This window comes from Fukomys damarensis, unplaced genomic scaffold, assembly GCF_012274545.1.
Source record: "Fukomys damarensis isolate Sample0158 unplaced genomic scaffold, DMR_v1.0_HiC HiC_scaffold_16, whole genome shotgun sequence".
In the NCBI taxonomy this organism is placed as follows: Eukaryota; Metazoa; Chordata; class Mammalia; order Rodentia; family Bathyergidae; genus Fukomys; species Fukomys damarensis.
In genome coordinates, this window is record NW_022900928.1 from 135,754,995 (window position 1) to 135,780,657 (window position 25,663).

Below are 25,663 nucleotides of genomic sequence, written 5' to 3' on the forward strand. Positions count from 1 at the left end.
GCCACACTCACCCTCCCCTTTGGCATCTCCTGGTGACAGCTGCTGTGCTGGACAAGGTGGGGCTGCCTGGGGGCCAGGAGGCTGCAGCAGGAAGGTCCCCACTGACGTCAGCCAGGGAAGCCACCCATCCACCTGTAGCACCTCCAAGCCCTTCTCCCTGCCCTGCAGGTAGCCTCCACCTTCTCCACAGACCTGCACCAGGCCAGCCAGCAGGAGGGAGCAGAGTATAAAGTGGAGGCCTAACGCCATGCCCGGCATCAGGACAGCTGCTCCAACAGACAACAGAACAAGGCAGACGATGGCCAGACTCGGCTGGGAGTACAGGGTGTGGGCGGGAGTCGCACCCTGAAGTGGTCACAGAGGGAGCCCCCCCCCACGGAGCTGGGCACCCAGGCCAGACTGGCAGCCCAGAGCCAACATGTGCCAGTGTGCAGGGTCACACGGCCAGCTCTATACTTCCTCTTTTCTCCCCCCGCCTCTCCCTCCCTCCCTCCCTCCACCCCCTCTCCCTCTGGTGCTGGAGATTGAACATAGGGCCTCACACATGCTAGGCAAGAACTCGGCCAGAGAGATCCATTCCCAGTCCTTTTGTAATTCTTTATTTTGAAATACAGTCTCACTAATCACTAAGTTACTCAGGCTGGGCTTGAACTTCTGATCCCCTGCCTCATCCTCCGGAGTAGGTGGGGTGACAGGAGTGTGACACCACACCTAATTTTGCACATATTTCAGAAATATGTATCTCTACATATTCATATATTTCACAAAGCTTTATTCATTTTTGTGTTCATTTTGTGTAATTATCCACTTATCTACCTTTTTCCTTCCATTCTCTTTGTTCCTTCCTGAACTTCTGGGCTTCTGTCTGAAATAATTTCCTCCTAGAGAACTCCTGTTTTCTGTTAGCCCAGGTTGCTGATGATGGCTCCATTTCTGTCCATAGAATCCTTGTTTTGCCCTTGTGTTAAGGACATCGTCACTGCTCATGAGGTCCGGACAGGGGAGCTGAGGATCCCACGTTTTGGTGTCCCATGTGTCTCCGCTGTAGCTTGGGTGTGGACTGAGGCTGTCAGGCTGAGTGAGCACCCAGCCAAGTTGAACGGGAAGCCCAGGGGTTGGGGTGCTGGAAACCTGGTCCCCACATGGCCTGGTAAGTAAGAGGTGAGAGCCGTTTCAGAAGTGAAGCCTGGTGCAAGGTCGGTAGGGGCTGTGTCCTCCAGAGCAGTCAAGGTCCTTCCTGTGGAGCCCCTAACAGATTCTCAGAAGAGGGGAGTTACCTATAGGTGGCTCATGCCTGTAACCCCAGCACTTGAGAGGCCTGGGCAGGAAGATCACTGTGAGTTCAAGAGCAGCCTGGGCTACATAGAGACTTGCCTCAAAAGAACAAAAATAGCTTTATCGATACAGTGGACTCTCAAGTAATGACCAGCCTGACATATGAACAACTTGGGTTACAACTGGGATATATTAGGAAAAGTTTTGGTGTTTCTGGTAAATTATGAACAATTATACAACCCTTTTTAAACTATACAACGCTTTTAAAAAATTATATATAGGTTAAGGGTAGGGCTAGGGATTTAGCTCAGTGGTGCCACTGCCTGCCTTGCAAGCACAAGGTCCAGAGTTCAATCCCCAATACCACACGCAAAAATAAATAAATAGAGGTTAAGGTGCTTTGGGAGGTTCAGAATACATGGGTATTTCCAGTACTTCTTTTTTTATATAGAGTATATATTTAATTTAATTAATTTATTTCTGGTACTTGGGATCAAACTTGGGACCTTGAGCTTGCGAGGCAAGTGGCAGAACCACTGAGCTAAATCCCCAGCCCTTAAAACATATTCTTAATTTTGCAGCACGGCTTTCCACACAACTACCTCTTAGGTCAAGTTTCTTGATATTATTCTGATTTTCAACCCCTACCCAGTTGGTCTATGATTAAGATAGAGGCAATTCAAATCTTTTTAGGAATATAGGGTTATAGAGTTTTTTCTTATCAATACATCGGGTTTTGTATTATGTATTCTGAGGTTCTTAGTTGTGTATAAGTTCATATTTGTGATATGTGCATAGCAAGTTTTTTTTTTCAGTAGTAGAGAATGGACCAAGATCTTCACAATGAGTTGCATCCCCAGCTCATTTTTACTTTTTAGATTTTTTTTTTTTCTTGAGACAGGGTCTCACTCTGTAGGTCAGTCTGAAACTCATGGCAATATAATCCTGCCTCAGTCTTCTGAGTGCTAGGATTATAGTTCTGCACCACCATGCCTGGCTCAACGTCCTTTTTTTTCTTTTTCTTCTTTTTTTTTTTTTTTTGTTGACACTGGATTCCCCATTGTAGTTCAGGCGAGACTTGAACTCACTATGTAGCCAAGGCTGATATCAAACTTGCAGCAATCTTTCTGCCTCAGCCTCCCAAGTGTTAGGGCTACAGGCATGTGCCACCAAACCTGGCTGTTTTTTCAATTTTATCTTTCAGTTGCTCAGGCTGGGATTGAACTCACAGTCCTGCCTCAACCTTATGGAGTGCTGGGATTATAAGCATGCACAATTCTTTTTTCTTTTTTCCTTTGGGGGGCTATTGGGGATCAAACTCGGGTCCTTGTGCTTGCAAGGCAGGCGGCGGAACCACTGAGCTAAATCCCCGGCCCAACGGGGAATAATTCTTAACTGTGCATTTTCCCAATGAAGCCTGGTTGAATTTAGTGTTAACCCACGTGGGGCCAGGGATATAGTTCAGTGGCAAATTTGAGATTTCTCTCTCTCTGGTGATGCTCTCAGTGGAATACAACATCATCACAAAGTAGAACGCACACCTCTGCCACGTGACACACACAGGCAGCTACCAAGGGGGACACAAAGGTTACCAGGCTGAAGTGGCCTGTGCTGGCACAGGATCCCCCAAGCAGCCTACTGGACAGCAACTGCTGTTCCCGGAGAGGCAGAGGCCAGATGTTGCCCTGGGGGATGTCAGCAGTGCCATGTGAAGGGCAGACTTGCTGGACTCCAGCCTAGCACAGTGGACATTTGCACTATGGGCCAGGTGACTTGTCTGGGAATGTGCCAACCTGGCCCTTCTGCCTGCCTGGGTCCCTCCTGTTAAGGATATATGGGGGTGACATTTCAGACCCTGGACAGCGATCTGGGCAGTGACAGGAAGGGAGGCAGGGTCAGAAGGAGTGAGAGTGATTCCGAGGCTTCTGCATCTCCTGCAGGTATTGGGCTTTCTGGGACAATGATGGACAGTCTTCCAGGACCAACTGGACTTTTCTGGCCATCTGCCTGGCCTTGGTCATGGGGTTTGAGGTACCTGAGGTGTCTGCCAGCCCATCCATGTCCCCAACCACGACCTTGCCATGGTGTTCCCTCTTGTTGGGCCCAATTCCAGCCTTTGGTGCAAGAAGGGTGGTGGGACCTGTGAGTCAGGCCCTGTCCTCTTGCTGTGTGCGTTGTTTCCTGGGTGGCAGGGTGGGCTCTGGGCTGCAGGGCTGGGTGGGCTCCAGCACTCTCCTGTCCTGCACAGCCACTCTGCTGGGCCTTCAGTCACCCTAAGGCCACACTAGGCATTTGTCTTCCATTCCCTTTTTTTGTATGTGTGCTACTGGGGATCGAACTCAGGATCTTGTGCTTGTGAGGCAGGCGCAGCATCACTGAGCTGCATCCCAGCCTTCATCTTCCATTCCAGCACGTAGTGTTCATCATGAATGTCCTTGACCTCCTTGTGCCTGACACCCTAGAGTGTCTGGCCAAGCAGGCACTGGCTGAGAACAAGGTGAATCCTCCTCGGGTCACAGAGCCCCTCCACTTTGAGTTGCTGTCTGAACAGCTCAGGGCAGGGCAGTGGGTTGACCCCATTCTCCTGGAGACAGACCCTGCTTGGAGCAGAAGAGAAGGCATGCCAGCCCTTGGGCTCATAGCCACCAGGGCCCTGAGCCAGGGGTTCAGGGGCCTCCTGTTCTCTCTTGGAGGCAGCACGGTCCCCAGCCTGCCTGGAGGAGACTGAAAGCACCAGAACCCACTCACCACTCTCTCAGGGCCCACAGACCCTGCCCCTCACTTCCCCTATCAGCCTGGGCCCTGCTCATGCAACCTGCTTCCCCTACTGCATACCTCTTTTGGTCTCCAAGGCCAGGTACCTGGTGGCCTTTGGGAGCTGATCCTGGTGCCCCACAAGCTAACATCTCTTCTTCATACCCCACGGTGTAAGGACCTTGTCTGAAATGCTGAGTTTGGTGGAGCCTTGCCTGTCTCATGCGCCTGTCTTCCCTGGGTCTCAGCCCCCGACTTCTGACCCCCCAGCAGGGCCCCAAACTTAACCTCAGGGGCCCCTGTCTCCCTGGTCACACAAGCTCATGGGCCCTCAACCCAGACATGACTCTCATGGCAGTCCGGCCTGGTAGACTCTGGGGTCCTGGCTCCTGGGCCCAGCACTAAGCCTTTACCTGGTATCCTTTTGCTTGCTGTGTCCAGGTGTGGGGAGCGTGCCATCCTCTTGAGATCCCTCCACTGCCCTCTCCTGTGCTGACTTCCTGACCACACTGGTCCCCACCTGGCTGGGCAGACCCTGCACCCATGCCCCTGCCATGCCAGGAAGGCATGCACACTCCGCCCCTCTACCCTCACCCTTCTAGATTCGCTGTCTCTCTCCACCTTGGACACTGTTGAGGATGTCTGGCTGCATCTCTGTGGTATCCTCCTGAGCAATCATACTACAATTATTAACCCTCTGAGCCAGGCTAGGGGGCAGCAGGTGACCACTGGCCAGGTTTTGGGACGGACCCCTGCCCATCCCTGATGACCCTTTCCCAGTTTTGTCCGCATCTATACACAGTTGTTCTCCAGTCTAGGCAACAGGATCCACAGCTTTGCCATTCCGTTTCCATTATTAATGTGGGTAATTGGGGCATTCTCCCTGCATCTCCAAGTGTGGTTGTGGTGGGATATAGGACTTCCTCTTCCTCTCGTCGTGGATTACGCTGGAACATGCTGTGCTTGATGCTAGTTTTCGCAGGCTGCAGTCCCAAAAGTGCAATGGAGGCGCTGCAAAATGCTGCATGCTTTTCTTCCCTCAGTACCAGGGCTTGAACCCTGGCACTAGACCCCATCTCCAGCCTTTTATCTTTTGAATCTTGCTAGAGTGGCCTGGCTAGTCTTCAATTTGTGGTTCTCAGGCTCCAAGTTGCTGGGTCTACGGGTTTCTGTGTGGACACAGAGCTGAAACTGTGGGTGGTCCCATGCCTACATAAGCCTGGGGACTCAACCCAAAGTAGTCCTCACTGTGGCCCTAAGCCACGGCCCTAACTCAGCAACTCCTCCCACAGGCACCGGGGCATCTGTGGTGCTTTAGTGGCTCCTCCTGGCTGCTCAGTCCCCGAAGGGGACATGGCTCTGGGCACCTCTTTTGGGACTGGGACTGTTGTGTAACTGGGCAGGCATGGCTGCCGCAGGTGGGGACTGGACCTCGGCGCCAGGGTGCATTTGCTCCTCCACAGGACCCCTCACACCACATGGGGACCAGCATGGGCTTTCCTGCTTAGCCTCTGCACCCCTTACCCCTCTGCTCTCTACAACCCAGGAGCAGGGATTTGTGGTGGACCTAGATGCGGACAGAAACCCTGGCTAAAACAGGGACACCTTTTATAAAACTCTGCTGCCTCCCAAGTATAGCTATCCACCCTCAACAGTGACGCCGAAGGATAGTGTGTGGGTGGGGTGGTGCAGGGCCAGGCAAGACCCCCGAGCTTGTGCCCACAGCTGGGTCTCCCCTATCTGGCTGGGGCGGGGTGGACAGTGGCAGTGCTGAGAACTGCCAGGAGAACCATACAGACCGGCACCACCACAGGTACTGGAGGCCACAGGAACAAGAATGCACACGTGATAAAACAAGTCCCAGCACACTACATCAGGTTTCTGGTTTTATTTTAGAATTTATAAAATTCCAGTGTCATCCATATTCATGAGCCTTTACACGTTTGCATAATAATCTCCAAATCCAAAGTTAAGGCCAAGGAATAGATGTAGCTATGGAAACACAGGATATGGAAGACATTCAACAAGGAGGAGAGACTCCTGGGTTCCTGCCCAGGGCCCTTGACAGCTGCAAGGCCACAGGGAGACACCTGGCAGTCATTTCATTGTCTTAACAATGACAAAAAAGCAAGGAAAACCCTGAACAGCTCAGGGCAGGGCTTAAATCCACAGCACTCAGCAGTAGGTAGAGATGTGCAAATCCAGTTGTGAGAATTTAAAATCGACCTACAGGGAAGGGGAGGGTCTGGAGGTTCAGGAGGACAATGTGGAAACAAAGACCCAGGAGAAGAGGGTGGGATGGGTACCAGAGAGAGGCAGAAGGGCCAGGATGGGGTTGGGGGTGCACAAAGCCTCCTAACTCTTGGAGATGGAAGCGGGGGACGAGAGAAGAGACAGCCCCCTGGGACAGGCAAGAAGCACTTTGCCTTCTCTCCCTGGCCCATCAGCCCAGCTGAAGCAGGGCCAGCCTGCACAGTGGAAGCAGGTGTTTACCATTCTGAAAGTGGGCACATGTGGGACTGTAAGACCCACAGGAACCGCACCCACTCAGAGTTCTGTAGTCTTAGGTGGTCAGGCCTGAGTTTCTGAGCCAAGTGAGACTTGGGGGAAGGTATCCTAGTGGAAATGACGGTCCCCAGAAAGGCTGTGAGACAGGTAGTTTGGCCTTTCTAGGAACCCAAGTACCTGGACCAGCAGCTTGTTAGTGGCTCAGACAACCTGAAATCAGGCCTCTTCAGTCCCCACACATGGCATCTCGCCTCTGCTCAGGACCACCTTTCCCTGTGGGGTGACCAGTGGTCCAGAACTGACCCCTGCCACACACCTGAGGAAGGGCAGGCCCCTCACATGGCAGGGCTTCCAGCTACATGGTCCTTTGGTTCTCATCTGTGTCACTCCGTGATCCAGGCTAAGCAACAGCCCGACCCCAGGACTGTGAAACCTGCCCCTACCGGCCACCAACTTCCCCACTCTAGACCAGCCCCAAGCCTCTGGGCTGAGGGTGGGCACCGGCCTTGAGCTCAGCACACCCTCCACCCCAACTCTGTGGGCACTCACAACACAACCAATGGGGGCAGCACTTGACCCTGGGAGACCACCACCACACTGGTGGGCTGAGGTAGAAAGAAGGCAACTGGACAAGAGGTGTTTGGGGAGAGTGGGCATGAGACCTCCGGTGGACTGAAAGTCGAGTTGTCCCCACTGAGGAGAAAGCATCCATTTCCTGACACCATACCCTGAGTCCCAGCCCACACTAGGCCACTGTGACAGCCACAGGGGACCCAGGCGGCATGCACAGAGGTAGCCTTTCCTCCAGAATCTATGCACCAGGCAGAGACCTCAAGGCAGGTATAATCAGGACCACCTAAGGTCCCAGGTGACCATCTGCCACAGACCCCTCCAGCTCTATGACACTCAGCCTCCTACTCCCAAGCTGCCCTTCCTCCCGCCCCACACCCAGCACTGGGCAGATCTGGCAGCCAAAGGAGGTCTGGATGACAGGCAGCAGGCAGGAGGGAGTGGGAAAGGAAGAGGGCAAACGTTTTGGCTTTTATAAAGTCAAGGAAATTTATTTCCTGAGGTCATGACACAGGAAGTTGACTCCTAGCCGCTGCTGCGGAGCTCTGGTAATGGAGGTCAGAGTGCTGACTACATGCTGGGTGGACCAGGAAGCTGGAGTCTGTGGTCACGAGATGCTCAATTACCTTGGCTTAGTGTTTTAGACAATGGCACACCTGTCCTGGAGCACAGTGTCGGAGCAGACGCCGAGCTGCTGGGTGCCAACCAGGCCTGGAGGAGCAGCCGTGTGGGGCCGGCCCGCCAGGCTTCACTGCGAGACCTCAGGGAGGGGAAGAGCGTCAACAATTTATGAGGGTCCAGCTGCTGGGTCAGGTCAAGACAAACCACTGTGCAGGCGGGTGCAGGTCAGCAGGCTGGAAAGGTTTCTGCTTTTTGATCATTATCGTTTGGGACCCCAGGGGAGGGTCTTGGGGGCCACCTGCGCTCCAAAGCTGGGAAATTCCTCAGAGCTGCTCATGTCAGGAGCCTGTGGTGATGGAGGACATGACTTTAGGACAGGCCATCCTGCCTACAGTTAAGCAGCTTCCAAGCTGCTCCCCCCGCAGCAATGTTCCAACCAGCTCACTGCAGCAGGGGGCAAAGGCAGTGGTGCCCACTTCCTACCACGTGCTGACCTTCTCGCTGCTGCCGGCGGTCCAGGGGGCATCCCGCACCACGAAGCCCTTGGATGGGGCCTTGGCCTCCTCGTGCACCGGGGGCTTCATGTAAACCTGCAGCGCTTCACTGTCTACCACGTCAGCCAGCTGTAGGCAGGGGCGCGTGTCTGTTTGCAGCCCTGGAGCTACACCTAGCACCCACCACCCACCTACCCGTGCCTCCTGTCTCTGAAGAACATTATCACCCAGCGGTCACCTCAGGCTTGTGGCGGGGCCTGGGCTCTGGGGTCCCAAGGCCCTACCCACTCAGGACTCACGTATTCTTCCTCAAGGTTGAGGACAGCCAGCTGTAGGCAGGGGCGCGTGTCTGTTTGCAGCCCTGGAGCTACACCTAGCACCCACCACCCACCTACCCGTGCCTCCTGTCTCTGAAGAACATTATCACCCAGCGGTCACCTCAGGCTTGTGGCGGGGCCTGGGCTCTGGGGTCCCAAGGCCCTACCCACTCAGGACTCACGTATTCTTCCTCAAGGTTGAGGATATGGTCGATGGCCTCCTCCACATTCTCTGGGAGCCCCGTCACAGTGACGCAGTTGGGGTCTGGGGCTCCGCTCTGGGGGAAGCGGATGTCCACCTGGAAGCAGCACGCTGTCAGATGGGTGGCTTGGGTAGGTGGGAATCCCCACCCCAGTTGGCTCATAGGGCTTACCTTGAACTCATCCATGATCTTACGGATGGCTTTGCCACGGGCACCGATGATGCGGGCGTGGACACGGTGGTCCAGGGGGACATCCTCAGACACCATCTGCTCCAGCTCACCCACAATCTTCAGAATGGCATCCCGGGCGGCTTCTGTGTTCTTCTCATACCCAGTGATGGTGATTTGGTCCTGAGGCTAAAAATAGAGCCACACAACTTGGGTATTGCATGGCTTCTTCTATTTGAGAAACCCATAGCATAAATAAAGAACAATGAAGTGCTGGGGATGTAGCTCAGTGGCACCATGTCTGCCTTGCAAGCATAAGGTTCTGAGTTTAATCCCTGGTACCAAAAAAAGGGCTGGAGATGTAGCTCAGTGGCATTGCACCTGCCTTGAAACCACAAGGTCCTGAGTTCAAACCCCAGTACCACATACACAAAGATCAAGAGGAAACAGGAAAGTGATCTTTTTTTTAAGAGAAAAGGGTACTAAGAAATGGAGGGGAAAAGGGAATGTAAAAAAGAAATGAGACGTGTTATGTACGCATGCCAACTTCGCACGATGCCATGTGCACTGCAGACATGTACTAATAAAAGACAACAGGCTTTAGAAGACAAAAACAAATCAAATGGAGAGTGAGTGCAGTGAACAGGAGGGAGGCCGCCTGCAGGGTTACCCGAGGACATGTGCTGACCCAACAAACAGTGCAGGACTTGGCTCAACACAGGCCTCCCTTCAGGGGAGATACTCAGCAGGTGGACAGCACCCATTCAACACCTGTCCCTTCCCAAGCCCCACCCACAAGACAGTGGAACACAGGGCTAGAAAGGACACTGCCCTCAAGAGACAGCACAGGGACCAGCAGGTGGACGGCAGTGAGGCAGAGGCAAAGGCAAAGCCCCCAGCCCCACTTCCCACTCCTCTGCTTACCAGCATTCCCTGCTCCATCACCAGAGAAGCCCTTACTCCACCTGACCCACAACAGAGGCCAGCAGGCAGGCAGTTTGTGCAGACTGCAGGCAACAGAGTGGCCACTACTTCCAATCCTCAGGACAGGATGGATAAACAGCAGGTCACATGAAAGAAGAGGACACTTGGGAGCAGGGCCACAGAACAAGAAAGAACACCCTGGGCCACAGCAAAGGTTGGTGTGCGAGGAGCTCTCACCCAGTCTGAGAGGTGGTGGGGTCAGCAATGCCACAAGGCCAGTGCTGCCAGTGGAAGACTCACAGCAAAGGGCTACGTGTGAAAAGGATATGCCTGCTGCGCCATGGAATAGCAGCTAAAACCGTTCAGGTGTTAAGGTGAAACTTAACACAGCAAGTGGAGGGAAAGAAAGGGCAGTGAGAGCATGACAAGTTTGAGCCAAATTCCTAAGATCAAGATGAGTGAAAAAGTTAGAAGAAACAGTGGTGTAAACACATCCACCAGAAATGCAGAGGTAAAGGCAAGCAAAGGCACTGAGGGTGTTATGTAGGGAGGGAGGAGCCAAGGGAGCAGAGGGCAGGGCCTAAGGGGACTCTGGCCTCCTGGTGTCCTGGAATGGTGTGTGCAACTGGCTGCCTCCTGGAGCCTCCTGGGTCCTGGCAGGGCTCAGACAGCTGGGGGACAGTCTGCACCCTCAGGCACGATAGTTCAGGAAAGATCCAGCTGGAACCTTACCAACCACCAAGGAGTGACAAAGGGGACATCGAGGAAAATGCTCCAATGTCCCAGATGACACATGGTGTCTTAGAAGCCTTGCCCAGCTGGCAAGGGCAAAGACAGTCCAAACTTGAAACCAAAATCAGATCCGCCAAGACCAGACTTACTCTCAACTCAGTCTCCTTCTGGCCACAACATAGGAGTTTGCTAGGTGACTTTTGAGGACAGGAGAAGGTCAGAGTCCATGTGCCCCCAAGGTGTTCAAACTGCAGTGTCTTGGCTAGGTGACCTTTACCTGACTCCCATCGTCCTTATCAGGAAACTGGATGTTCACGTCATGCTCCAGGCGGATTTGGGTGATCACTGCCCCTTTCCTCCCAATGATCTTGGGATGGTATTTAGGGTCTACGATAACACTGAGCTTGAAACTTCTTAGAGCCTGCAAATGAAGTGAGCGACAATGAGGCCTGACCCAGGTAAGTACCTGGTCTGTAGCTGGGCCAGGTCCCCAAGGCCTGCTGCCCCCAGGTCCTTAGCCATGAATCTCTGCGTCCCAAAAGGGCAAGGTGTCTCTGCCTAGCCCTGGACACCTTCAGGCACCACTGAAGGTGGGAGTAAGAGTGCCTGCCCACTCCACCTGGAGCATACCTTTAGCTAAGGATGCTCAGACCACTGTTGTCCACTATGGAGAAGCCTCCAAAACTCAGGCCTGGCATAGCCAGGCAGTGAGCTGCTTGAGCTCTGGGCCCTATTTCTCTATTGTGAGTCTGGATCTGAGGAAATCTGTGTCGACTGGAACTGGGTATAGATGCATGAACAGAGCACTAGGAGTGTCCAGGGACAGACAGCCCCAAGTTCCACACAGGGCCTGTTCATAATGGGTAGCAGGCTTGTGAGGGTGAACCAGGAGGGGACTCAAAAAGCACCCTGTCCTGGGGAAGAGCCCAGGCAGGGTCTTACCCTCTGCATGTCAGCCTGCAGCCTAGGGCCCAATCTCCATCTTCCAGCAGGGCCGAAACCACCAAGATGTTTCTCTTAATGTGGCCGAATTGCAAATTAGCACAACAGCCCAACACTGTCTCTTCTACGTTAAGAGAAGAGTGTCTTTGCCCTGAGTGGTGACAGCAAAGCCTTGGGCCCCCAGGGTGCACCCACCCCTTCCCCAGGTAGGTAGCCCTGTCCCCACTCACCCGGTCTTCTTGCTCAGCCTGTAGCTCCTTCACACGCTCCAGGAGCCCTGTCTTGGCCCTGTCCAGATTTGCGGCAAGACCAGTGATGGCGATGACATCAGACTGCAGCTCGGGAGCTGGGACGTGGATATTCACCTGTGTCATGGAGAAAGGACAGACCTGATACCTGAGCCCCACCACAACTGAGTCTGTCTGTTCCTGGACCATAACCTGAGGCACACAGCCAGCACAGAGAAAAGAGGTCCACCCACCCAGGGGCTGAGGGAGACCTGGGGGGAGGCCAGTACAGCGGAGGCAGAGCCTTCCTTTACAGGCCAAGGTCTCCAGGGAGAGGAGCCCACCTCAAACTCGTCCATCATCTTGCGGATCCCACTTCCTTTCTGCCCAATGATGTAACGGTGAAGGTCAAAAGGCACCTCCACTTCAATGGTGACCGGGACCAGTGCCTGGAAGTGTGGGAAGATGAGGGCGGAGTGGCCCATGAGTGATGGAAGAGCCCTGTGGACTCCAGTGAGTAACTCCAGTCGTAACCCCCATCAGCGTGACCCCTGCCAGGCCACATGTAACTCATGGGGAATAGCACAGGAGGAACTCACAGCACAGATCTGCTCTCCTGAACTGTTGCAGGCTGAGGTGCTGGGGAGAGGCCTGACTCCTCGCTGTCTCTGAGGTCATGAGGACCCCAACCCTAACCCCAGTGCATCCTGTTTGCCTCAGCAGCCCACTCCTCCACGGCACCCACCACGTGCACAGTGCTGGGGACCCACACCTCTTCACTGTGCAGCAGGTGCTATTTGTACGTGGTGATGGGGAGTGCTTATAGCAGGGCCCAACACTTACGCCAGTTTTGGTGCCAAGCTGCCCTATAGCTGAGCATTAGGTAACAGTTTTTTTTTTTTTTTTTTGAGACAGGGTCTCACTATGTAGTTGAGACTGCCATGGAACTATGTAGCCCAGGCTGGTCTCCAACTCACAGGGATCCTCCTGCCTCAGCCTCCTGAGTGCTGGGATTACAGGTGTGTGCCACCACACCTGGCTAGGTAACAGTTTTTCTTCTCTAAACTAAAACCTCAGCGTTCCGGTTTCATTGCAGTGTCACTTAGCAATAAATAAGTGGGTTTTGGGTTGAAGTTTGGGTACTCAGTCTCAAAGTTCACCATTATGTTAACCTAGGCTGGGTTACCCCCACATCCTGAGAGGGGGAGGTCACCTTCACCCCACTGTCCATGGGCCCAAGAGGCTGAAGCCCAAGTCTGATGAAAGCAAGAGGCCTCTTTAGGCTCTGTTCTTCTAGACACTATGCATGGCTAGGTGCTTGGACTTCAGGATACAATGATGATCCAGGTCTGCACTCATCCAGGTGGCACTGGGCTGTGAGGAGGACTCGGGAAGGACAGACACACCTCTAGAGCTTCCTTGGCAGCCTCACACTTCTCCTTCCGGCCGGAGATGGTGATGATATCGCACCTCCTGGGTGAGTCAGGGTCAGCTTCTCTGCCCTCACCAGCTTCATCTCCATTCTCCTGGATGGCGGGTTCCATGCCATGAGCTAGGAGAGGAAGAGGGCAGATGACAGCAGCCCTGCCGGCCTGGCTCTGCAGCACACACTGGTCTGCATTTGGAATCCTGTGTTAAGTACCTACTACATGCTGGTGGGGAAAGGGAGGGGTGACTCACTTGTCCCCCAGGAGATCACAGACTGGGCAGGGACAGCGGAGAGCCCACATGGGGTTCCCCACCTCAGGGGCACCAAGAGCCTCTGGGGAGGCTGTGAATTCTGGATCTCCCCCTTCTTATGGCACCTGCAGCAACAACCTCAGAGGTGTAAGTGGACACAACAGCTGCAGGAGGAGCATGCAGTTCTGCTGTGTGTGGAGACTGATTTCCGGGCAGGGCTGGCCAGGGAAGGACACGGGCACCCGGCTTGGTCCAGGTGAGGGGGCCTGTGAGGGCAAGGCCAGCACAAGCCCGCAGCTCCTTGTGCCAAGGAGCAAGGAAATCTCCAAAGAGCAGTCAGGGACCCACTGTTAACCCTGGAGACTGCGTGCACCAAAAAACATGCCCAGACAACATCTGCCATGAAGACAGAACCTGGAGCCACGTAACACAACATGAACAGGAGAGTGAAGAATGAACTGCCTGAGGATCGTCACCCTGGAAAACTGGCAGAGTGCTGGGCATGGTGGAGCACACTTGTAATCCCAGCACTCAGGAGGCTCAGGCAGGAGGATCGCTGTAAGTTCGAGACCAGCCTGGGCTACATAGTGAGTTCCAGGTCAGTCTCAACTACACAATGAGACCCTGTCTCAAAACAAACAAACAAAAATAATAACGATCTTAAAAAAAAAAAAAAATGTGGCAGAGTGGCTGCCAAGCTGGACGTCAGGCCTGACTTCAATGGGTGCACTGTGGTCGTGGAAAAGTGTCTTTGTTCCTATGGAATATGGAAAAAGACTGGATTGAAGACGTCTAACATTACCTTCTGACTGGGCAGGGTGGTGCATGCCTATAATTCCAACACTCAGGAGACTGAGGCAGGAGGAGGATCACTGAGAGTTTGAGGCCAGCCTGATCTATATAGTGAGTTCAAGGCCAGCCTAAACTTCACAGTGAGAGTCTGTCTCAAAAACAGACAAACAAACAAACTCCCCACCAAAACCAAAACCTCACTGAGACTCAAATGATTCAGAAGAAAAAAACGAGTATTGTGTCCAAAGACAACCTGTGACTCTAAACAGAGGGAAACAGTTTTTTTCCCCAGCATTCTGGGTAGTTCTTTCTCCAAGTATGAAGCTGTGTCAAAACTATGAAGTTTAAACTCCAACATGAACCATAAATGGAACAGCATGATTTAAACAGCTTTCACACAAAGCAGTTGTCTTCTCAGGAAGATGGAGGGGCTACAACCGCCACACCTCAAGAGCCCTGTAGTCAGGAAACCAGTGAAGAGCAGGGAGCACAGAGCAGAGGATGCAGGGTCACAGGCTGGACCGTAGGCCAGTGAGGCTGACCCCGGGAGGTGGCAAGAGGCGGCCACCTAAGCACAAGGACACCCCCCCACCACTCCCACTGCCCTTGCTCCCACCAAGCCTGCCTGTCACAAGCAGATCACCAGGTTCTCAAAGGCCCTGAAGAGCTGCTGTGCCCCTTGTGGGGCTGTGCCACCAGTGTCATCAAACCTCAGATCATATGATACTGAGACACAGTGGGACTGAACCAGGGCTCCCGGCCTGTCACCCAGGAAGCCTGCATGACCCACCATCAAGACCAAGAGTGGCCCTGAGCCTCTGGAAGCCACAGTGGTGTCCATGCACCACTCCAGTGCCAGCCTGAGTGTGCGGGAGGGCCATAAGGGTGTGCATACTGACCCATGGCGGCACTTACCAGGGGCCTCCTCTCTGTCTGGAAACTTGATCTGAACATTATAATCCCGAGTGATCTGCTGGATTCTGGAACCTTTGGGGCCCATGACAGATCGATGGAACTTCTGGGGAATAGCACACTCTACTGTCACTTGCGCCTCCTGTAGAGTGGACACAGAGAGAGGAGGAAGAAAGGGTGAATTCCCCAGGGTGACACAGCACTCTCCCAACCTTTCTTGGCACACAGCTGTCATTATTTCAGGGGAACCCAACCCTTCTTTGTGACTGGGCGGCAGCAGGGGGTGATCGTCTTCTGGAGTGGGTCCCACAGACAGAGAGCACCCACGATTGGCCACCATTACTACACCATGTTACCCAGGGGCAGGACTGACACGTTAGCTGAGAAAAAACTTTTTTCTGTGGTACTGGTACTGGGGAGAATGGAGCCCAGGGGCATTCTGCCACTGAGCTACAACCCCAGCTCCTTTCCTTTGTTATTTTGAGAGAGGGTCTTGCTAAGCTGCCCAGCCTTGCCGTAAATTTACAATTCTACTGTCTCAGCCTCCAGAATAGCTTGGATTACAACCATGTGCCACTGCAGCAAGGAAAAGGGGCCTTCTGTTGTCACAGGCTGGAGCTCCGGGAAGGTGCCCCAGGCCAACTAGCAGGTCAAACAAGGGGCGTGAGTTGTGTGTGGGGGGGTACCCCAGCGTGTGCTCTGCAGAGTGGTCACCAGGGCCAAGAGCTCTTAAGCCCCCACTCACCAGGTCTTCGATGATCTCCTGGATGCGCTTCTTTGCTGCCTCCACACAGTCCTTGGCGCCCTTAAGGGTGACCTTGTCGCTCTGAGTGCCGGAGCGTGGGAAGCTGACCATCACCCCACCATACTCCTCAGCAATCTCCCGCAGCACCTGGCCTCTTCTGATGACAAAATGGCGGTGGTGCTTGGGGTCCACCAGCATGTAATCTTCAACCACGTTGTCCTGCGGTGTTCAGAGAAGAATGGAGGATGAGCCGCCCCACCAAGGGTGCGAGGTGGAGCCCATGGTTGAGGCCCTGCTCCCTACCAGGTTCTGGATCAGGGCCTCCAGCTCTCTCTGCGCCTCCCGGACAGCATCCTCCTTTCCTATGATGGTTATCAGGTCCTGGTCCTTGTCCTCTGCAGCTGGGAATATGATGCGGGCTCCAGTGCTGTCACGCACCTTGCGGATTTTACCTCCCCCTTTGCCGATGAGGAATTTGTGGTACTCTGGCTTGGCTCGGATGTCCACAGTGAAACTCTTGGTTTGCTGCAGAAACAACTCCAAGTGTATTAGTTCCACCTCACCTGCCTGGACCAAAGTGCAAATAATGAGTATGAAAGAGGATGGTGGTGTGGGGCAGGTTCCCCAATTCCCCAGAGACTTGATGTTCCAGAGATTCCCCCAAGGGTCACCTCAAATTGTTGAGTATCTAACAGGCTGCACTTGATTGAGCACACAGGCTTGGAAGCTAGTCTTGCCCCTCAGCAGCAGTGACTGAGCCTCTCGTGGCTGCCCCGGGATCTGCTGGGGTGCAGCCATGTATAACGTGAAGTTTGGGCAGAGTGTACCCCTAGGGAGGTCCGGTCCCAGCAATGTGTACCCCCTAGGCCAGGGCTCCTCCCTCTCAGCATGACAGACTGGCCCACAGGAGACAGCAACTCCCCTCAGTTGGGAGCTGCAAGCCCAGGCCACAGTGTGCAGAGGGCTCACTCAGTCTGTGGCATCAAAAGACACATGTGTGACCCCAAAGGACTAGGCCCAGCAAGAGCCAGACACTGTGACCTCTAACAGACCCCGGGACAACCTCCTGCCTTCCTGCAGACCTGATATTGGCTCACGGAGCTCAGAGGAAGGATACTGAGAAAGAAATGATCAGTGAGCTCGCAGAATGTGTGCTTTTTCTTTTCTTTCATACTGGGGATGGATTCCAGAGCCTGGCACTGAGCTACACCCCCAGACCATTGTAATTTTTAGATGGTCTCACTAAATCGCTAAGTTGCCCAGACTGAGCTTGAACTTGCAGTCTTCCTGCTTCAGGTTCCTAGAGGGCTGGGTAGAAGTTTACTTATTTTTTAAAAATTAAGTTTAGTGGTACATTTTAAGTATACAATATGATGACATTCATCATTGGAAATTTGTACCTTTACATAATCCATCTTGGTTCTCATTTTTTCCCCGTTCCCCTGCCCTCCCTTCAACTCCTCACCCCTCCCTATTTACAGACTTTGCTTCTGTTTTTTCATTTTCTCCTATTAATTCCATTCCCTTCTTTCCTTTCTCCAATCCCTCCCACTTCCCCTTCCCCTTTTGACCTTTTCTTGCTATTTCATAATATCTATTATGCCTACTGATCACTCTTTACACTTTCAGTTTCTCACACCAGAGAAATTATTCAGGATCTTACATGTGTGTCCTATTTCACTTAAGAGTATCCCTTCAATGTGCATCTACTTAGCTACAAATATCTCTATTTTCTTTCTTTATGGCTGATTAGTACTCCATCAAAACAACACCACGTTTTCTTTATTCAGCCTCTGATTAATGGGCAATTTGGCTGTTTCCAAGTTTTAGCTATTACAAACTGTGCTGCTATGAACATGGGTGCACTTACACCACTGTGGCATGATTCTTTTAATTCTTTTGGGAAGATAAAATGAGCGAAATGGACTAAATAATCACTTCCCCCCCAGTACTGGAGATCAAACTCAGGACCTTACGCTTACAAGTCAGGCACGTTGCCACTGAGCTAATAAATCCCTGGGCCTGGGTAGAAGACATTATCTCTTAAGTGCTAGTTTCACCAAATATCATGAGAATCTACTATAGCAGTAGTACATTGGTTCAGGAATTAAATTCTTTCCATAATTCTGGATGCAAACTGAACTGGATGAGAACCAAATCAAATTCAATGTTGACTCATGGGGAAATCTGATTTGGTTCTTGTCCAACCTGGTTTGCCACCAGAATCATGGAAAGAATTAAGTTCCTGAACTGAGGTACCACTGTCTTCTTTGGTCACAAATAATAGCATTATCTAAAGGCCAAAAAAAAAATCAGGTAAATCCAGCCCTGCAATATGGTGAAACCAAAACCAAGAGAGTTTACCTCAGAAGTGCAAGCTCAGTTAATCATCCATCAACAAGACATCAAAATGATGATGATAATAATAAAAACCACAACCACACGAGATTACTGGAGAAGCACCTGACAAAATTCAACACCACTCCCTGCAAAGCTCTCTTGGTTTTGGTGTTTCTGGACAGAGAGCAGGAAGGCCACCGGCAGGCAATCCCATCTCCACATGCAAAAGGGGAACCTGGAGAGGCTATAAGGGTGAGCCTCTGAATTGGTTCCTGGACAAATTCAGATACATTTCCACAGGCTAACCCTGGACATAGGGCAAAAAGTCCTATTTACAGTATCTGCTCTATCTGTATGCTGTAAACCATGAAGCATCAGTGAAGGCTCAAAAGGCTGAAAAACTGGTGGGAAATGGGACTGAAGACTCAAGACTGCCAAGCTGTCTGGCCTCACCACTCCTACTTGCAGATTCCACTCAGCCCCAATCAAGACCTAATTGTGAGTGTTTTCTAGAAACTTACAGACTGATTCCTAAATGCAAAAAGAAAGGGAAATGGCCTGGAACAGCCCCAGCAATTTTCGTATATGTGCTGCTGAAGCGAGCACTGCCCAGCAATTTTAAAAGGAAAACAAAGACAGAGGACTTATACTAGCTGACACACAGACTTCGTGCAAAAGGCCAGTCATCCTGAACCCAAGGTGCTGCCAAAGCACAAGAGCCCAGATACACCCACAGGTGGCTTTCGATGAAGGCCTAAAGGTGATCCACCAGAGAATCCTAGGGGTGATGTCACTGCATTTTTTTAGCCCTGGTACTGGCGGCTGAACTCAGGACATTGCACTTGAGAGGTAGGTGCTGTGCCACTGAACTAAAGTCCCAGCCCGACTGTCATAACTCAGAATTATACAAAAAGAATCTTTAGTTTTACTGTACATCATACATTAAAACATTCCTTTCAAACAACCCTTAAATGAGCCCATGAGTAAATATTCCATACTGTCTATATGGATATTTGAACTTGAAAAGGCCCCTTTGGGAGTGGCAAAGTCCCAAAGGCATAAAGGTACCGCACAGCTGCTTCTTGACCTGAAGGAAGGGAGACTAGGGTTTTCTTGAACATCAAGAGGAATGTGGATTGAGGCTCACCTTCTCCTCAGCCAGGTGTAGGAGCTGCTTCTTGGCCTTCTCCACATCCGAGGAAGGGCCCCTGATGACAACCGTGTCACTTCCAGAACCTTCCACAGGAAAGTGGATGTGGACACCACCACACTCCTCCATGATGGAGCGGATCAGACGGCCCTTCGTGCCGATGAGGGAGTTGTGCAGCTTGGCAGGGATCGAGACCTCCACCTCAGCTATGTTGGCCTGAAACCAAAGCATGGCAGCAGGAGAGGTCACAGCAGTGTGGCAAGGAAAGGCCAGGAGCGGGGAGTGTGGCCTGGGTGGGAGACGTCTAACCAAAGGGGACCCAGGGCTGTGTGCAGGTGTGCTGGGATGGGGATGGCAGCGGAGCACATGGTGTGGGAACAAAGCTATGACTCTGGTGCCTTAGTCAGTGGCAGATCTGTGGGACAACTCCTCGTCAATGCTTTCAGCCAAGATGAAGTAGCAGACTGAATTCATGGGTGCCTTTGAAGACACAGGTGATAAGCAAAGACAAGGGGAGCTGGTGACTTCCCAGTTACTGCCACAGCCAGAGTCCAAAGGGGAGCAGCATGGAGAGGGAAACTGAGAGGGGGACAGCTCTCACACCCTGCCCGACACAGCCAATTGGCTTGGACATTGCCCATGGCACTCGAGCCTGCAGCTCAGCAGGGCCTGGCCTCCCTCCTTGCAGTGGGAGATACCTGGGCCTAGATCAATGTGGTTTCCGCTGTACCTAACAAAACGTTAAAGCAGTCCCAAAAGGAATACACTGCTCCAGTGCAACCAAGCTCATTCAAAAATATTTAGAGGTATTAAACAACAACAAACAGTCTTGCAAAGGAGCAGACCAAAACAACCTGGAATAGAGAAAAACTAGGAACTACCCAGAAGTGACATAGGTACTAGGGTCAGCAGACCAAAGGTAGAGGACACGTATTTAGTCAAAAGCCAGAGTCCAGAGGAGAGCTGGGCCTGGTGGCACCGACTATAATTTTAGCAATCCAGAGTTTGAGGCAGGATTGCCATGAATTTGAGGACAGCATGGACAACTCAGTGAGTTCAAGCCTAGTCTGGATTAAAAAATAAAAGAGTCAGAGGAAAGACCAGCTACACGTGGCACTGGAAACAATGATGACACAGTGTCTACAATGACCACACACAGAGAGTGGAAGGACAGCCACTTAGGCACTGCAAAGAATTAATGGATTTGAGAGAAAGGACTAGTAACATGCAGGTAATTCAATCACTGAACAAGGAGACCGAGGGGTTCACAAATCTGCAAAGAATGACCAATCGAAACCCTAAATCTGATAAAAACTCTAGACCTACACATCCAAGTAGCTCCATAAACACCACACACACAAAGAAAACAACAGACAACTGCTCAAAGTTGGAGATAAAGAAAGACTCAGCATGTACAAAGAACAGAGCTGTGGCAGTATCAGAGAAATGAGGTTGGTAAGCAGACCTTGAGTGGAGTTCTGCGGGAGGGGACAGAACCCAGCCTAGAAATCCACACAGAGCAGAACATGTGAGAAACTGAGTGTGGCAGATACCACACACTGAGAAACACTGGGGGACCCTCTAGAGAAAGGCTGAAAAAGAAGGGCTAAAATATGGGCCACAACAAGTAGCCGAGGGCTCTAGGAATGGTAACTACTGGGAAATACTCAAGACTGTTTATTATTTCAATCTCTTCAAAGAACTAGACTTCAAACAAAAGACCCACGATGTTCTGAGGGTCCTGTAACACAAGACGAAGGCAGGACCTGGAACAATGAAGCACTGAGGGTGTGAAGAAGCACATGGGGACTGTTTGAGACCAAGCTACATTTGATGGGCAGTGAAGGAGAGACAGGTCATGAAGGGGCTCAATCAAAAAGAAAGAACAAAAAGAGGACAACAGTGAGAAAGAGAAAACAGTGAGAGGGCAGACTGAAACCCAATCATACACAACAGCCCCAAATGCTGGGAGGGGGAAGAAAGTCAGTGTCTAACTGATTCAGAATTTCTGTTTAAGATGATGAAAAGTTCTGGAAATGGATAGGGTGATAGTTGCACACCTGCAAATGTATTTAATGACATTGAATTATATTTTAAAATGTTTAACATAGTAAATTCAATGGTATATTTAGTTCACCAAATTAAAAAAAAAAAGCAAATGCAATTTAACTAAATTTGTTAACTATATACAATAGAGGTAATGATGCACTAAATGCATAATCACAAATGTAAATGCAAACAGTACATTTTAAAAGTCAGAGATCAACTCAATAAACAAAAAGAAATCCACTTTAATATAAAAAAAAAGCAGATTTCAGAACAAAGAATATTTTGAGAAAAGGTCTCTTTGTAGCACTACAGACTACATATACCCTGAATGAAGGACAAAGCCATGGGTAGAGCGAGGGTCACATGGGAACATTTTCAACTTTATGCTCATGACTCGATCCCGTCTACTGGAGGAAACCCCTCACAGACATTAACACTGGGCACAACAGATGACCCACCCACAGAGGGAATGCTATCCTGCCATGAGGAGGGCAAAGCTCAGACCACTCCACCAATGGCAGCACAAAACGTCTAGGATCCCCCTCACACAGAGTGCAGAGCACCCAGACTCACCCGCCTCACCCATGACAGCTGTAGGCAGATCAGAGGCTGCCTGGGGTGGGAAGGTGAGGGTGGCAAAGCAAGGCAGGGAGGCTGTGATGCAGACGGGGAAGGGCTTTCTTTGGGCAATGGATGTATTTACTGGGATGATTCTTCAGGTGGACACATCAGGATTATCAAATGGCACGCTGTATGTATGTGTAGCTTATTTTATGCTAGTTTTTTTTTTAAGTGAAGAAAAAATAGTAAGTATGTTCAGATGTGATTTTCACGTGTTTTAAAACCAAAAGAAACAAAAATGACTAAAAGAGCAAGTACTCAGTGCCATGGCTGTGGGGTCAAGTACATAAGCATCACAAGACAAGTGACCAAGAGCTGCCAATCTGTCAGTAATTAATGTCTGTTCAAGCCAATCTTATCATGAGCCACATGCTGCTCGCCCCAGAGAACCTGCCAGAGGCTTTACATCACAGGAGGCGGGCAAGGCTCACGGAACGCCCTATTACCAGGTCTTTCTGGATGGACAGAATCCGACTCCGAGCAGCCTCGCAGTTGGCACGCTTGCCTGTGATGACGATGGTCTCTGAGTTGCTGTTTTCTGCTGGAAGGTCGATCTTGGTGTTGCTTTCTTCACGGATCTACGGGAAGTGAGAGAAACATAAGCAGAGTCCTCCCATGGTGGATGATGCCCTCACATGGGACTGGGAGGAAGTCCCAGTCCCTCTTTTCTGCAAAAAACAGGCTGAGAAAGATGGGGCACAAGGAGCCAAGACCCAGGGGACAAGTCAGTCACCTTCTTAATGTTTGCACCTCCTTTTCCAATGATGTTCTTGTGAAACTGCTTGAAGATTGGAACAGATATCGAGTAGCTGTTTTCCACCTTAAGGAAAAAATGGCAGCATAATTAACTACTCATGCCAGAGAGTAAAGCCTCCCTTCTCCACCAGAACTTGACAGGGTGAATTGTGGACAAACAGGGACTCGGAGTCTCCTTTCCTCCTTATGGGCAAAGGTCTGTCATGAGGACAAATGAGATTAAGTTGTCCTGCAACTAACCAACCTGGCATGGTACAGTCATAGGATCTAAAGTCCCCTCTTCCACAAAAAGCAGTACTCAACAGAACCTGCAGGGTGCTAGTTGCACGCTCTACGTCAGCAGCATTTGGGTCTGCAGGTACCCTCCACCATGCTCTGGCTAAGGAAGGGCTCAGAGCCTACATCAAGGCAGCACTCCTTTGCTCTCGGGAATGGTGATGGCTCATCATGACTGGCAGCCTGCTGGGCCATGAGTTGCCTGGGTCACTAGATAAAGCACATTTCCTTAGCCAGGTGTGGTGGTGCACACCTGTAATCCCAGCATTCGGGAGGCTGAAGCAGGAGGATTGTTGTAAGTTCGAGACCAGCCTGGGCTACATAGTGAATTCCAGTTCAGTCTCATCTACATAGTGAGACCCTGTCTCAAAAAACCAATAAATAAATAAATAGCACATTTCTGGTGGATGAGTGGGCCATGACCTTGGGGACTGCATTTGATCCCTGGTCCCATCCTCTGTGCTCTGCTTCGTACATGCCTCCTTCCATGATGTTCCTTTTTGGTACTAGGGGATTGAACTCAGGACCTTGGGTTTGCAAGGCAGGAGTGGCACTACTGAGCTAAATCCCTTGCCCATGATGTTCCTGCCCTGGACCAGCAGACTGTGGACTGAAGCCTCTGGAACTGTGAGCCAAAATAAACCTCTCCTCTAGTTGAAAGTATCCCATATTTTGTCCCAGGAATGGGAAGGCTGACCACTAGAGGAATCCAGCATGCAGCTGCGTGACAGCTCATGAAGCTCAGAGGCCCTCACTATTACCTCTCCAGGCAGGTATCCACATATTGCAGCCCCTTCGAGTGACTACTGACAGTGGCAGTCCACAGCCCTTCCAGCAAGCCCTCTTTAACACTTTTGCCATTTCAGATTTTGAAACAAATAACAATAAATGACTTCATTTCACTTGCGCAATTTCCCTTTCCTTACCACATGGAAGTTTCTCTACCCAGGAATCTGAAGACCCTTCAAGGAAACAAGGTTATAGGGCACGAGAAGGAAGAAATCTCCCACCTGAATTGAACAACACAGAAGTGTTGGCCATTATTACCAGTCTGAATGTTCAGGTACTGGGAGAGGTGCCACCACCACCACGTTCCCACACCTGAGAGAGCAGACAATTCCCAGCGCAGGGCTCCAAGAGGCAGAATCAGTTCTAGTGTGACCCCCACCCCCACCATTCCCAGCACAGCCACACAACAAAGGGTGTAAGAAGTTCCCTACCAGGTCTGCCACCATCTTCTGCATGTACTTGTTGCACTTTTCCACTTCATTCTTGGGCCCTCTGAGTTGAACGATGTCACTTTTTTGTGCTGGGTCTGGAAAGTTGATGATAACCTATAAGAAATCATCATCAGGAGACTGAGTTTGATCATTAGGATTGGGTTTTAACAGTCTTTTTGTGGTACTGGGGATTGAACTTGGGACCTTGCATTTGTGAAGCAGGCGGTGCACCACTGAGCTAAATCCCCAGTCCCAGGATTGGGGTTTAAAATGCTGTCTTCTTAAGTGCAAATTACACCACTCAGACTGGTAAAGAATGACTTCAGGGCGTGGGTCAACAGTGCTGTGTTTGTTTAGCTTGTAGGCCCTGAGTTTGAGCTGACTGCAAAATAAATAATAAAATAAAAAAAAATGTTTTTGGGAAACCTGTACCTCTGGGAATTTGTCACGAATTTCACGGATCCGTTCACCTTTCTGCCCAATGATTGTGCGATGAAATCTCTGCTCAATGATTAGATCCTTAGTACGTTCATTTTCCTAAAAATATAAAGTAGGCGATGTCATTTATCATAAGCAGGCTAGTAAATCTCCCTTACAAACCAGGAGGCACTGGAAGCTGGAGGACCACCACTACACAGCCTAGTTGATGCCAGCAATGGGAGAGGTAGTGCCCAGGAGGCTCCCTATGTCACTCCAAGCAGCCACAGGCCACTCATTGGTGCCCATTATGGAAATCTGTTCTCTCCAACAGCAATCACAATCCAGTTATGCAGACTGTGTGTTAGTCCCCTGAAGAAAGTACAACTGAGGAAATGACTACAGGAGTCTTCAGCCAGAGATGCTTTCAGGGCAGTGATGATTGTGGAGTTGGCACTTATTTCTAAAGAATTAGAGGTGAGCCCAACTTTGCTACATGGAAGCTCAGCACTCTGCAAAGCAGAAAGCACTTCCTCCTGAACCACTCTCCCTGCATGGGTAATCAAGATAGAATGGTTCACTGTGCAATAAACCCACAGGCCTCCTCTGCAAAATTTCCTGCAAAATACAGAACAGGCAGAGGTGGAATCCTGGGAAGGAAATCAGCCTATCAAACGTTCTAGAGCTCTGGCAGTGCAGACTGGCATCAGATGGCAGGATTCAGCGACTGTGCAGGCAGAAGACACTCTGGGATGTCACCCTGGCGGAAGGAGGGAGCAAAAAGACCTAGGACCAGGGATTGGGCTCAAGGTGGCCACAGGGGAGCAGGATGTTAGACCACACCCTGGATGCAGTTGGGTCCTGAGCGATGCAAAGAGACAGTATCAGTGACTCCTGGGATAAGCTGCTGACATCATTTACTGTGCCATATCTGTTTTTATGTGGACTTTTTTTTTTTTTTTTTTGGTAC

The 25,663-nt window shown here is 51.1% G+C and overlaps 1 protein-coding gene across 4 annotated transcripts in view; it reads right to left on the reverse strand.

The window, feature by feature from the left end:
* Positions 1–7,582: 7,582 nt before the first annotated feature.
* The window catches only part of Hdlbp (high density lipoprotein binding protein), a 62,696-nt gene continuing 44,615 nt past the window's right edge, over positions 7,583–25,663 (reverse strand). For all 4 annotated transcript variants that reach the window (XM_010606648.3, XM_010606651.3, XM_010606650.3 and 1 more), the window contains exons 13-28: positions 24,709–24,813; positions 24,277–24,390; positions 22,758–22,844; positions 22,471–22,602; positions 19,352–19,570; positions 16,168–16,389; positions 15,865–16,083; positions 15,123–15,261; positions 13,142–13,287; positions 12,080–12,184; positions 11,739–11,873; positions 10,844–10,987; positions 8,914–9,099; positions 8,722–8,838; positions 8,223–8,351; positions 7,583–8,074 (exon numbers count right to left, since the gene is read on the reverse strand). In XM_010606648.3, the coding sequence (XP_010604950.1) occupies positions 7,988–8,074; positions 8,223–8,351; positions 8,722–8,838; positions 8,914–9,099; positions 10,844–10,987; positions 11,739–11,873; positions 12,080–12,184; positions 13,142–13,287; positions 15,123–15,261; positions 15,865–16,083; positions 16,168–16,389; positions 19,352–19,570; positions 22,471–22,602; positions 22,758–22,844; positions 24,277–24,390; positions 24,709–24,813 (2,286 nt within the window). In that variant the 3' untranslated portion in view covers positions 7,583–7,987. The remainder of the gene's footprint in view (positions 8,075–8,222; positions 8,352–8,721; positions 8,839–8,913; positions 9,100–10,843; positions 10,988–11,738; positions 11,874–12,079; positions 12,185–13,141; positions 13,288–15,122; positions 15,262–15,864; positions 16,084–16,167; positions 16,390–19,351; positions 19,571–22,470; positions 22,603–22,757; positions 22,845–24,276; positions 24,391–24,708; positions 24,814–25,663) is intronic.